The 15,433-nt window shown below is 37.1% G+C and overlaps 1 protein-coding gene across 6 annotated transcripts in view; it reads left to right on the top strand.

The window, feature by feature from the left end:
• Window positions 1–15,433, top strand: part of fmnl2a (formin-like 2a) — an 88,155-nt gene that overhangs the window by 36,140 nt on the left and 36,582 nt on the right. For all 6 annotated transcript variants that reach the window (XM_084422358.1, XM_084422360.1, XM_084422361.1 and 3 more), the window contains exons 4-6: window positions 5,623–5,699; window positions 10,580–10,663; window positions 12,251–12,406. In XM_084422358.1, coding sequence (XP_084278484.1) covers window positions 5,623–5,699; window positions 10,580–10,663; window positions 12,251–12,406 — 317 coding nt within the window. The remainder of the gene's footprint in view (window positions 1–5,622; window positions 5,700–10,579; window positions 10,664–12,250; window positions 12,407–15,433) is intronic.

Here is a 15,433-nt window from a genome sequence, read left to right as displayed (position 1 = left end):
TCATATTTTGGTAAATCCAGTGATTAGTTCTTCATCAAAAATGTTTAAAATATAAACCTGGTTCTTTTTAAGCACAACTTTCGACTTTCCAGTGTTGAATAAAATATACATCAGGAGGTCAGTAAATGGACAGTGGGCGGTCTGTGGCCTTGCCATCAGAATCTGAGACCAGCCGTATATTGTGCATCGCTCGGCTGTGTGTGGCACCTTCTGCTCTGCGCAAATCTAAAAGGGGTTGGTCTGAAGTAGCTTCATTATTCATAGGTGTGGTTTGGGCGTAACGTGAAATAAACCAATCAGAGCATCATCTCACATTCCCTTTAAGAGCAGACGCACTTTTTCCTTGGCGTATTGCTATTATAACGGCGGATTTGCCAGGGGCGCGCCAAGAGCGGTTCACAGCCGAGGAGAGCAACGCTCTCGTCACGGCCGTAAAAGAGAGAGAAGTGACATTGGGGATGGGAGAAACACACCCAAATTAGCTTCGGCTAAACAGGCATATAATAATGTGGGTAAATGTGTAAGCTAGATGTATGCTTTTATAATAAATTATTATATTTATAATAAATTATCTATCTATCTATCTATCTATCTATCTATCTATCTATCTATCTATCTATCTATCTATCTATCTATCTATCTATCTATCTATCTATCTATCTATCTATCTATCTATCGTTTGTAATAATATGATTTGCAAAAATGAAAACTGCTGCTTCTGTGTAGATTAGAGAATCACAGTGTATGAGCGTTTGTGCACTCTATACATTATGGTCAAGCATGCGCCCTTAAAATAGCATAATGAACAACGCGCAACGCGCCACTGACTTTAGACTAGGTTTTTTCTGGCCAGTGGCGCAATTGTTTTATGGAACAGTAAAATAGCACCAGGGAACGTTTGCGCCAAAACACGCCTCCTTTTTTGCGCTGAACCGCCCAGAGAGCGCAAGTTCATTCCCTAGTTTAGCGACGTGCTTCTGTGGAGGGAAAAGCGCGCTTTGCGCGGGTGCAAAATAGGAATGAAACATGCGTCGGTGTACAAAGTCAATTGCGCTGGGTGCAAGATAGGGCCCTATGTGCCATATTACTAGAGAGAAGAGCAGCACCATCCCAGGAGGGATGAATACCATCTCTTTTCAACTGGTCAGGTCTGAATTCTATATTATTTTGCGGACACCACTTAGACAGCCAGCCATTGAGTGAGTACAGTCTACAAAGTATCTCATCACTTTTTAGGGTTTTAGGGTTTTCTTAACTTAGGGGCTTGGTTGCAATGATGATCCTAACAGTTGGCTGCTTCATCTTTCAAAAAAAGTTTATTTGCGAACTCTCCATTACACTCGTTTACAAAACAGTCTGCAGCCAAATGCTCAGAACACACACATAATTCTCTGTCACGATCCGGGACGCCATTTAAAATTAAACGTCAACTTGTTCCTGATGCTGGGGTCCTACTGTCAAAGTGAATGTTTATTTACTCTTCCATTTGTCCCGTTGTCAGGAGTAGCTCAAGCATGTGGAGTATGTCAGAAATTGAACGGCGTCTGTATACTGTATCCAGTTTAAACAGCGTCAGTAATTATAATCGGTTCTATTCGCTTTTGATGCAATGTGATGCAAAACTGTATTTTCTGCAAGCTTTTTTCAAGGTAAATTCAGGTGTCTTTCCAAAAAAGGACACTTGGAGACTCCAAAAGGACACCAAATAACTAAATGATAAAAGTCTATATAATTCATAAATTTATGCACACACACACACAAAAAAAACCATTACAGAACAAAAGTTTTCAGTGTACAGTATGTGTACAGTGCAACAACAAAGAGCTTGTTTAGAACTTTTTAGAGCTTGTTTAAATTTTAGACAAATTTTAGTCAAGTTACTGAGCAGAGCCATATGGAGAAGCCAAACAAATAACGGACTGACGCATACATGAACATGACGCAGACTCCTGTACGTCACTGCAATCATCTTTACCTTGATTACAATCCGCATCCATCTAAACTTTACTAGCGAGATTTACTTTATCCAACCGAGAAATGTAGTTAGCGTAGCATCTGGCCAGCGGTGAGATGTTTTGATGTTTGATATTTTGAGTCTGTATTTCACACAGTGCTCTTCAGAAACAATCACAGAATATGACAGAGCTCGTGTTTTAAAGCTAAACAGACACTGGAATGAATAATTAACTGAAAACTGGCCGTGAGTCACTATTTTCTCTGCCATCTCTGATGTAATAAGCCTGGTTTTCTTTATATTAGCACTGTTTTGGACTGATTTTTTGAATGAATTTGCTTACTCTTTATTAGATGGAAAATTTAGCGGGTTAAAATGATCTGATCGCAAACATAGAAGCGGAATCGGGTTAATAGGTTAGAATAGAAATTTCCGCCTACCGGGTCACAGGTGCTTGTGCCATTATAGATATGCTCAATGTGATAAACGCCCAACTTCTATGATCATGTAGCTGCGTGACGTAAATTACGTTAATAACATAATTTCATGTGCTTCAGTAATTTATTTGCTTTCGATTATTTTAACACATTAAGGATTTTGCATTAATCGCATGTGTTAACGGATGGACAGCCCTAGATTAAATATTAAAGGTCAGATATTATTGTTTATGTCTTCTATGTGGTTTGGACTCTGAAGGTGTTCTTAAGCTGATCTCATGGGTGTTGCACGCCGGCAGCTGACATCATGTCCCTGAGCTCAGAGAAAGTACAGAACAAGAAAAAAAAAAAATGGGATGGGGGATCATTTAAAGATGTGGTGAAAGAGGACGAAAGACTTGAGACACACATACAAAGAAATAGACAGTGGGAAATAGAAAGTCCCAGTGAAGGTAGATGATGAATACAATGAAAGCGAAAAAGAGAAAGAGACAGAGAGAGTTATGGCTGTACGTTCTGGCCATGGCTCTTTTCTGCAGACTTGAACAATTGTTACTTTGTGTGCGCCGAGAGCTTTACATACGGTGCATTCCACACGCGGCTCTCAGCCAATCGGATTGCAGCAGGAAGAGGGTCATTCCAGAGGGTCCTGAAGAATGTCTTTGCCATTGATTCCAATCCAGGATGACCTCTCTGGAGAACTGCGTTCTTTTTCCCCTTCTCTCTCTCTCTCTCTCTCTCTCTCTCTCTCTCTCTCTCTCTCTCTCTCTCTCTCGCCACAGCTGGGAATGCTTAAAGTCGAGGTGGGAGCGTGAGCTCTGCACACACACTGAAAACACACTGCACTCCACATGTGCCAAACACACCCACGCTGGGAACAACAGAGCACACACTCCCCTCTTTTTCTCTGTACTCACTATATCTGTTGTTTTTATGTGTCTGTGTCTGTCTCTTTCTCTTTGTCACTCTCAATTTGCATAGGATCCATCCTTAATATTATTTATGTAAGATTAGAATTAATGTGTACCAAATCATAGTAGGCCTATAGCAAAATAGTAAGCCAGAAGTGCCTTAAAAAAAAAATCCAAAAAAAGTGGAATTTTGAAGTGACAAACGTTTGTTGGAGAGGACAGGCTAAAAAAAGAGAGAATATCACTGACAACATGTCATTTCAGAGGCAATGCAAGTTAGTCTTGCGTCACTTCAAATATGTAAATAATATGAACTCAATAATTTCATCAAATACACCCAAAATCAATTTTTGCTATGACCTCATTCATTTCATAGCTCTACACTCTTACTGATTTTCAGCAATTGCTTTATTAGCATTTATTTTTATTGCTTTAATGCATTAATGCTTTATTTCTTTATTTATTTTAAAATCTACTTATTTAAAAATCTGAGATAAAATTGATTCTTAAAGAAAAATATAACTGGGTAAATGTACCAGAGATTCACCCAACTCAAAACTTTGCATCATAAAAAATGAAAAGATTGAAAGCACAGTAAATCACAAATTAGTTTAAGGTAATGGGTTTATTTGGTTGTTTTCTCCACTTAGTCTCATAATAGGGTTGAGTCCAAACTGTGGGCCCACTTTTGTTCTCTGTAGCCATGGTTACAGTGGCTTTGTGGCCAACCCAATCACGTGTCAGGTGAAATGCATGTGAAAATGTCATCCAATGAGAGGGACACGCTGCTTTTACCAGCTGAACGGGATATGCTGCCAAATCTTAACTCAAAACTGATGCTGCAGTTCTGCAACACTAATTAGACGGCAGCCATGATGATGAGTGGCAGGCCAGGCATTAATAATCAATCCGACTCACTGATGTCAGACACTGAAATGATTGCATCAAATAAAGGGAGTTAGAGAGGGAATGATAGTGAAAAAGAGGAGGGGATTGAGACAGCAACAGATAAAAGGAGAGAGACATGTAGGCTATTAAGACATCTAATTCGTATATTATGTATTGCAAGTATGTATTTAGCAGGTGATAGAAACAAATGTTGTTTTGATTAAGCAAAATAATATTCCAATACTTGGACCTGTTACGTTGCCATAACATTTTGTCTTGATACCAAGTAGTTGCATAGCACTGTTTACAAATTAGCATAGCTAAATTTAGCATAGCAAGCTAAATCCATTAACTTAAATTCACTTTTTAATACGTTTAAAGTTTGTTTTTGTAATCTTAAATGAAAATGTTATAACTTGAGTCACCTCTGAAATGAAATGTTGTCACCAATCTCCAATATCTCTTATTTCTTTTAACCTCTCCTTTCCAAAAAAAAAATGTCATAGAGACACATTTTCACCATCCAATCATCTTGGCAAATCTGAGCACAGTTTGAGACATTCAGTACGTTTAAATAGACAATAATATTCCGATATTAAGCCGATTAAGACAATACTCTGATTAGGAAACTACCATGTAAACAGGGATTTAACAATAAACAATAAATATATATATATATAATTTTATTTTTTATTTTTTTTATTTTTTTTAGTGTAGAGGAGACCTGAGCGACTTTTTCTTCTTTTGCTATTTATTTAATCCCATTGTTGTCTAGGAGAATCAAGTGCCTAATGCCCAGTACACACTGTACGATTTTGGGCTGTCCCAGATGAAAGATGACCAATTGTGGTGATTTATGTGGTCATGGCTCGTAAACGGTGGTCTTATGTCTTACAGTGAGAGAGGTTCAAAGACGGCCATTGTCTATGTGACTAAAATAGCCTGTGATAATTTTCTGAAAGTGTCATAAATTAAGCATGATCATCTCGCAGTGTGTTTTGCAGCTACGACCTTCATCTACTGACTAGCCAATAAAAATACAACATGAAATGGTGTATTAATAACCGCAACATGGTGCTAAAACGTCTTACCTCGAGATCCATTTGCAAAATTGGCATGCCAAGTTGCTGTCTTTTCCCAAGCCATGACCACATCCATATTCTCCTCCTTTTTTTCAGCACACATAAAAACCACAATTGCCAAAGTGTGATTCATCTTGCTCTATTTGTTTACCAATAGCACATGCTGATGACGTTTTATTCTTCTATACTGACGTGCGCCATAGCCTACGACATATATACATGTCGTACCCCAGTTTATTAGATCCGTGTCATACAGTGTGATTTGTAATGATCTTATGGGATTGCTGAAATCACAGCGGGCATAATAGATGAAGGCTGCAATAAAGACTTTTTTGTTCTGTCTTCTGCAGAAGTTCAGGAGAAGAGTGCAGGAGTCGACGCAGGTCCTGCGGGAGCTGGAAATCTCATTACGAACCAATCACATCGGGTGAGTTCATCAGTGTGCATGTGTGTTCATTAAATACTGCTCACACTCGAGCTGTGATCACTGTTCTGAGTTACACAGACATTCTCCTGAGTCCTGAAGGGAAACTGTAGCACCACAAAAGCCCTCATGTAACATGAAATGAAGCTGAAATAATGGTCTTTTGTCTGACGCAGTACATGCACCAGCCAAATATTCCTGACTGGACTTGTCATATTTCTGCCCAGTGAGTTTTGCAAGAATGCCAACCGATAGGTTTTGTGAGAATCTCTACACAACCTAATCAGGACTGTTCTTACTAGTGATGTTCGGTTCTTGAACGAATCGTTCTTTTGAGCCGGTTGAACCCGGTTCAAAGGAAGTAACCGGCCGAGCCGGTAATTCTTACAAGTACTCTGAAAATGTCCAGAATGTAATACTAGTGTAATGCGTACTGAATACTACACTGCATATACACTCACTGGCCACTTTATAAAGTACACTTGTCAAACTGCTTGTTAACATAAATATCCAATCAGCCAATCACAAGGCAGCAACTCAATGTATTTAGTCATGAGGTGTGTTCGACTTTAAGCAGTGCATCTAAACGTCTTGTAATTTTCATCTTCAACCTCAGGGTTGAGCAACTCTAACCCTTGAGCTCCACTGTCCTGCTGAGTTTTAGCTCCATTCCTAATCCAGCATATATTTAAGATATAATTTATGACACAACAGTAACCTATGACACAACATATCATTTTTAAGTAATCCTGAAGACTTAGGTTAGATTTGATCAGGGTTGGAGCTAAACTCTGCAGAATGATAGCCTTCCAGGAGCAGGGTTGAACACACCTGTTCTACCATACAATGAGCTGTGTGAAAAAAATATCTAGTTAAAAATGCAAAGATGTATTCAACTAAATACTGTATAATAATATCAGTTTTACATGTAAATATTAACATTTGCAAAAAAAAATTAAACTCAAAATACATAAAAAGGGGACTGTGAACAGGGGGCCCATAAGGATCTCCCCTAAGGCCCCCACCCTGAAACGCAAATTCTACCGAGGGGGACCCTTTCCCCCTTGAGTGATTTCTACCAAAGGAATGTGATTTCTAACCTCATTCCCTAACCCCCCAAACATAAGGTGGTAATGCCACACCAATCCCCTACACGTGACTAAAGAGTGTGTATCTTGTGGTGCACATTGCGTGTTTTGAAATGCATATTAGTATTGTAATTTTACAGTTGTAATGTAAAGTGAAGTATTTTGTTGCCATATTGATAAATGACAACCAAATGTTGCAGTCCTACAAACAAAGCAAAACACTTTGCACTGACAAATCGTCATTTAATTTTTTATCAGAAACGTGCAATAAAAAAAATGTTCCCCAAAATTGTGCAGCGGTGAGAAACACAATGGCAGACAGAGACATGCTGGGGGCTTCTGAGATTTTGTGAGTGCTGAAAATCACACACACAGTTGCATGCTGGGAACTAGGATTTACAGGAAGTGGAAAGGCTGACGGAAGTCAGCGAGGTCAGGAAAATGTCACAACAGGAAAATGGGAAGATGTGATATTCCAGTAGCAAACAACACACACTCTTTCCTTGTCATCCCCTAAATGACTGTTATTGAGGTTTCATTATTTCAAGGGCAGTCCAGACCAGACAAACATGCTCCCAGAGCAGATAGACATACGGTACAGAGATTTAGCTACCATATGCTACTAAACTAGATTACATAAATGATCTAGCTAATCTAGATGAGATAAGGCAGTATTATCTGCTCACAGAGGGTTCGGCAAGCACAAAACAACAGAAGAGATTCAGATCTGTTCCTCATTTTACAAACAATGTTTCCACCATTTGTACTGTGCATTTGTTAACGATATATTTTAAGGGATAATGTACAGTCGGGTCAATTAACAAAAAAGAACAGTGTGCAATATTTGCCTTGTCATGGCATTGAATGAAGCATTCCCAGAATTATGTAATAAATAGGTGAACAGACCTTAAATGTGAAGGATGTCATTTTTGCGACACTAATGGCACTTATTGGAAGTACAAAAACGAAGGGTCTGGCGGTACCACTTTTAGCATAGCTTAGCATAGATCATTGAATCGGACAAGACCATTAGCATCTCTCTCAAAAAAATGACCAAAGAGTTTCGATATTTTTCCTATTTAAAACTTGACTCTTCTGTAGTTACATCGTGTACTAAGACCGACGGAAAATGAAAAGTTGCGATTTTCTAGGCTGATATGGCTAGGAACTATACTCTCATTCCTGCGTAATAATCAAGAAACTTTGCTGCCATACCATGAGTCCAGTAGGTGTAATGATATGACGCAGCGCCTGAAAATAGTCCCCAGCTCGGTAACTTCCAACGTGACCGGGACTAAGTTTGTCTAACCTATTAGACCTATTTTTAGGCGCTGCGTCATATCATTACGCCTGCTGGAAAAATATCGAAACTCTTTGGTCATTTTTTTGAGAGAGATGCTAATGGTCTTGTCCGATTCAATGATCTATGCTAAGCTATGCTAAAAGTGGTACCGCCAGACCCGGAGATCGGCTGAATGGATTCGAAAACGGTAAAACTCAACTGTTTAACTCTGGGGGAGTTGTAAAATGAGCCTATTTCCAAAAAAAAGTGGAGTATCCCTTTAACAAGCAGAATCACTGAAGATAAGAGGAATAACAGGAACTGAAAAAGATAAGAGACAAGCAGAAGCACCACGACTCACAGCCACACAGCCTCAGATAAAATCAATAATATCTCACCAGAGGATGCTTAAACAACTCTACAAAGAGCATTGCCATGTTTACTTATTACAAACCAGTTTGGCTTAATTTCTTTTATATGGTACATGTACAAAAGTGCTTGAAGTCTGTTTGAAAGCACTTGGTCCTTGACATTGTTTGAAAGCTTTCTGTCACAGTTATCTGGACTCATTCATCTTTAGTTTCACTTTCATGTACTCTCATGCCTGCGTCTCAATTCGCCTACTTATACTACGCCCTAAAAGTATATACTCTTTTTGTGAAGAAAAAGTACATACTTTTGAGTGTGTAGCAGATGAGTAGACAAGCTTTGGGATCCTCATATTAATGCATAATGATGCATTTAAAAGTTAAATGCAAAAAAAAAAAAAAAATCCAAAATATTGCGTGCAAACTCACTCAACCCCGCAAAACCATGCTGGTGAACCAGCTTCACCAACTCCATTTCCCTTGAGAACAGCGTGGATGTGTTTGTCCACGAGCTAGACCAGCACTCTCCAGCATAAACCAGCCTGGACCAGCATTGAATTCATGCTGGTTTATGCTGGATTTTTCAGCAGGGCAGAGTTGAAAACTGCTGCTGTATGGTATTGAAGCCTCCATTGTAGAGCGTTGCATCACAATGGCCCGTGTTCATGACCTGTTTAATCTTTGAAGGTCTAAATGCAGCAGATTTTGGCTTGCACTTGTGTAGCCGAAGCTGAATGTCTTTTTCCATGTTACGCGTCAGCCATGGTCCCAAACTAGCTAAACACCCTCTGGCTCCGCCTGCTACATTAGCCACGACCCCAAACTCACACTATAGGATGAGCTGGAAAGAGATTGATGGATCGCTCTCAATGTTTGGTTGGTGCCTGGGGGGGTCAGTGTTTACCCTTTTGGGGAGATAAACCTGTGAATGGCACACTAACTGCGGTCAATGAACAATAAACTGAGAGATGTATTTTAACATAAAAATCTAAAGTGCCCTTATTAACATATCTGCATTTCAGCTTCAGAGTGTTCCTCAGCACTTGTGATATGAACAGTAACAATGTCGTCGGTTTTACCGTATCAATTCCAGCGCGTCTTCATCTTTTTGAAGTGCATGCAAACTGGATTGGCCCTCGCAGTGCATAAAACAGCGTCTTCTCGACATGCCGACTTTATTTGTGGGCAGCCAATGAAGACTGCATATCTGGAAGATAGGTTGGAATTATGGAAATTTGTTACATGTTTGTCCAGCAAGTAAGACTGTAATTACTGACGAGTGACAACTCATTTCAGGCAGTTCAGATTTGGTTCTTTATTTTGGGAAAATAACAACCGATTAGCAATAACTCCATTTATTGTGGACTTTGATCTTTGAAACTTTGCAGACGTTTTACATTCACAAACAGCTATATAACACACTACATTAAAGGTAATAAAAAAAATAAAAAGCATAATAGGGGCACTTTAACAATATGATCATGTGAGCTAGTTTCAAATTCCATCATACTGCTCCTACAACTTTCAGATAACTACATTAACTCTTAACGGTGTGGATCAAACTGTTAGAAAATGAAAAGAAACTTAATTTTTCATTCAGAATTCTGTTATCACAACTGAAAGGTTTTCAGGTTCTGGCCTACTTTTTACTGCCAAAAAAACCCCAAAAAAGTGAAAACCAGCTTTTGATCATTTCTGGGATCCTTGTGGTCTTTGTCGATGTGTATGCGTGCGGTATTCTGGGATGTCTCTGCAATGTCTTTGAAGTATCTCTCATAGCTGTTGCTCTGAGGGAGAAATCCAGCTACATGAAACCTTTGCTCTCAGTCTCTGAACTGAGTTGACGCTGTTTTTTTTAAGCTACTGAGACGCCGTTCCATGATACATATTTCATGACGTCCGTCTCTGTATGTAAGTGTAGTTTTTGAATACCAGAACACTCCTCTAAAGAGTCTTTTGGATTGTCTAGTTTAATTACTGCATGATTAGTGATATAATAGTACTGTATGATGAAGAACAGTATTATAATATTATTAATAAAGAATGAGTAACTGTCCCAACTTTTGGAAATCAAAGATATCGTCACATTATTGTAGTACTACAACAGTATTTTTTATAATGGTCTCTCTCTCTTTCTCTGTTTAGGTGGGTGCGGGAGTTTCTGAATGAGGAGAATAAGGGTTTGGATGTGTTGGTGGAGTATCTTTCGTTTGCACAGTATGCTGTCACGTAAGTCACCCGTGATTGTACCGAACATGAACACAATGAGCACAATGGCTCTTTTCACTCAGTCCGCTGCTGTGTCTGACTGCATGCCTTACTGCTGCTCTGAGCGGACCGGTGTGTGTGTTTGTTAGAGAGTGTGTGCAGCCTGTTCACTAAGATCAGATCAAGTCACAAGATCCCATTTACAACAAATAGCTCTTTACAGAAATTTTGTTTTAGTGTTTTGGGGAAGAAAAAAAAAAAACTAGAAGCCACTAGAAACACTAGCGTTCAAAAGTTTGTTAAGAATGTTTTATGTTTTTGAAAGAATTGTCTTAATATGATTATATTAATATTAATATGATAAAAAAATACAGTAAAAACAGTAATATTGCAATATTTTTTACCATTTAAAATAACTGTTTCTAATTTAATATATTTTAAAATGCAACATATTCCTGTTATGACAAAGCAGAATTTTCAGCATTATTACTCTTCAGTGTCACATGATCATTCAGAAATCATTCTATGCTGATTTGCTGCTAAAGAAATTGCTATTATTATCAATGTTGAAAACAGTTGAGCTGCTTTATATTTTTTGTTGAAACCATGATATTTAGAACATTTATCGATTTTTTTGTAACATTGTAACAAAATAATAATTTTGATCAATTTAATGCATCCTTAATGAATTACGGTATTAATTTCTTTCAAATAATAATAATAATAATAATAATAATTACTGACCATAAACTTTTGAATGGTAGTGTAAATGGCCAATTCAGTAGACATGATCAATGGTCTCATTTCCTTCATTTGAATTAATCAGAATTAAAAAAAATATATATATTTTATAATAAATGATGTTTTTTATTATTTAATATTTTATTAGCATTTTATAAAATACATCGATTTTCTAAATGTTTTCATGCTAAAATGTATGCACATGTACACGCAACATAGTGTTCACTGATGTTAAATTAGATTTTTTTCTCACGTTAAAAAATGTGCCATTAACATCTATTAACGTAAGTATTTTTATTATATAAATTTCATTTTGTTTATCTTAGTATATTTTCTGAAACTAAGTATTAATGCAGCACATACTATTTCTTAAAGGAGTAGTTCACTTTAAAATGAAACTTACCCCATGATTTACCCCTTAAGCCATCCTAGGTGGAACCATCAGTTTGAAGCTCATAAAAGTGCATCTATCCATCATAAAAGTGCATCTATCCATCATAAAAGTGCATCTATCCATCATAAAAGTGCTCCACACTTGGAAAAAAAACTTGGAAACGTCAGGGTGTTTATTAATATAACTCTGATTGTATTAGTCTGAAAGAATATAGTCATATACACCTAGGATGGCTTGAGGGTGAGTAAATCAGGGGGTAATTTTCATTTTAAAGTGAACTACTCCTTTAACTACATTTATTTTGTTATTTAAAAAAAATTAAATAGGATTAACATTTTTGCAGTGCGCATATGAGCAGAAGTCCCATGGCCACAGTTAAATAGAGTATATAAATATAGGATATATGGTGACTCTATGATATTCTCTTTTTGGATTACTCTTATTCTGAGGATCCGTTGTTCTATATTTTACAGGTATGATGGGGACAGTTCTGAGAACAGCACAGATAACTCGGTGGATAAATCTAAACCCTGGAGTCGATCGATTGAAGATCTCCATGGAGGAAACAGCCTCTCATCAGCTGTCACAGGCAACAGCATCTCCAGATCCAGCAGACATTCAACGTTAAGGTGTGAACATGCATCAACACAAACATCGTCTGTTGTTGGTACAGCAAACAAATCATACAAGACCATGATATTATCTTATATTTCTAAACTGATATGGTGTGTCCAACTGTGTTATGGTGTGTACGGACTTCATGTGATTTCTGAAAGGCTCTTTTGTATAGTCATGAGGACTGTAAGACTTTAAATGGCTTAGGAAACTGTGCACCACGACAGAACCAAGAGTAGAACACAATTGATATGTGTCTGTCTGTCTGGCCGCTGACTCACAGCACTGGTTTAGATATTTTTATTCTGATGAGGAATGGGATAACTGACACATCACCACATCATATGAGAATTAATACAGGAACTTCCCTGTCTGTGATTTACCAGCCTGATGACGGGACCGAAGTATTTACACTGAGCCTGAGGAGATCTGTTTGAATGTGTTCAATATGCTAAGCTCCCTGTCATTTGAATTGGATTAAGGTCTAACTCTTATGCAGTAGCTAGAGAATTCCCGATTCTAATTCTGGAATTCTGCTCAGTTGTTTTTTAGTTTCTCTGGGTCACATGTCAAAAGCTTGCAACTTTTCAGTGGAGTTTCTGCTAACATATGAATATCTTCAACAATGAATAAGACAAAGCAAAGCCTGACCCTGACACCAAAGTCTTAACCAGGATGAGCACGTTTTAGAAAGAAATAAGGGTACATCCTTTTTTTGTTTACATTTTACTGGCCGAATTTGACAATGGTCTTGTATTTAATACTGACACTGCAGTGGCTTGGATTCAGCATTACCGGTTTCTAATGTCATTATGAACACTAGAAATACTATTCATAGTGTAGGTCACCCATGCTACATTTTGGGTTGCGCCTTTGGTAGGCCCATTCACAAGGATGATAACTATAACTAAAGTTTTAATTATCTTTCTAATTGTTTGAAAATAGGGAAGTCCACACCAACTATAAAACTATGGGATTATAGTTTTATTCAGTTTTCATTTTTGTTGAATTTTTTTCTTTCTTATAGTCTTTCTTATACTTTCTTATATATTTTTTTTTTATAATAATATATATTATTATTATTATTATTATTATTATTAGGGCGGTCAAAAGATTAATCGCGGTTAATCGCATCCAAAATAAGAGTTTGTGTTTACATAATATATGTGTGTGTACTGTGTATAATTATTTTGTATACATCAATACACACACATGCTTGTATATATTTAAGAAAAATGTGTCATTTATATATAAAAAATATATATTTATATATAATATAAATTATATATAAATATATACAGTATATGTATGCAAATATTTCTTAAATATATACAAGCATGTGTGTGTATTGATATATACAAAATAATTATACACAGTACACACACATATATTATGTAAACACAAACTTTTATTTTGGATGCGATTAATCTTTTGACAGCCCTAATTATTATTAATATTATTCTAAGTAGCAAAAATTGTGTTTTTAACGGTTTCAGTTTTAGTTTTGAAGCGGTCATGAATTGAGATATTATATCCTGTATGTTTCAGAACTCAAAACTTCCTCATTAGTCCAAAAGCAATTTTATTGAAACCAAGCTGCCAAAATGACTCATTTCGGATTTTCTCACATTATTATGTCATAGTGCGACGATAGACTACGGAGCCCCGCATATGACATGCAGGAACAAAATAGTTGGCTAAATTGTGAGCACGATTTATTAATTCGTTCCCTCGATTTACTAAATTGTGTGCATGATTTATAAATCGAGGGAACAAATTAGTAAATCGCCTGCACGATTTACCAAATTGAGGGAACGGAATAGTAAATCGTGCAGATGATTTACTTGTTTTTTTCCGTGCATGGCTCTGTAAAAGACCATCTCTGCAGAAGAAGATCAACACCTACTTCTACATAATTGCCTCTTTAGCCCCGCCCACCGATTCGCGCATGTCATGTAGTAGTAAACACGAGACAGATGCAAACACAGGATTACTACAACAACAAACCGATAGAGACGCCTCTGAGGATTACAATAGGTTTTGAGACGCTAAGTTGTGGAAAAACAGTCCAGAATTGCCTTCCTTATAATCCTTACATCAAGAAAGCGTGAATGAACTTTATTTTTAACACAGATTCAGTCAGATTGCGTTAGTAATACACGATTCGTTTTCACTTCATTTTACTGCAGATTCGGTTTGTGTTCTTATTGCTTTGTCTGTTATGATCTCTGTTATGAATGATGAACGATGAATATAAGAACGATAGTGCGACAAACAATGGTAATTTTATTTATTCATAATTTGTTTACACAAAACACCATAAGTTATCTTGTCAACTATAACTGCGGTAACTCCAAGTACTTAAACTTTATTCCCCACAACCAAGGCTAGCAAGCATATCAAATATGCATAAATGTTTCACACTTGGCAAATGTTTCAACTATGTAACGAGATAAATACCTTTTTGTAGCGTCTTCATTTCAACAGTAATATAATGTAGTACATACGGTGGCCGAGAGAGCTCAACGCGCTGCAAATGAAGAAAACACATGCAAACAGAAAAAAACGCATGCAAACAGAAAAAAACACATGCAAATAGAAAAAAACACATGCAAATAGAAAAAAAAACACCAGCGAATAAGAAAACATCTTCATCAGTTTTACAACTCACGTGCGTCCCAATACTCACAACACAACCAAATACGGAAACGCGCTGCAATTACAGAAACGCGCTGCAAAAGTTCACAACACAATCAAACAGAAACGCGCTGCAAATAGAACAGAACACAACGGAAATGTTTCCGGGGAACCCAATAAGTGACGGACGGACGGCTAGGACGTGCTTACAGCTGTCTACTTTTATTATTATCATTTATTTTATATTTTTTTGCAAAACATACAAAGATGACACGTTTATGACATACAACTTTGTATACAATATACAAAATGTATTTGCGATATGTTCAATGTCATAAGAATACTAAAAAGAACAATGAGCTGAAGACTAAAATAAATAAATAAATAAAAAAGATAGAGAAAAA

The sequence above is a fragment of the Rutilus rutilus genome, assembly GCF_951802725.1.
Source record: "Rutilus rutilus genome assembly, chromosome: 10".
Lineage (NCBI taxonomy): Eukaryota > Metazoa > Chordata > Actinopteri > Cypriniformes > Leuciscidae > Rutilus > Rutilus rutilus.
The sequence above is the reverse complement of the archived record's forward strand: the minus strand, read 5'-3'. Positions and strand labels throughout refer to the sequence as shown.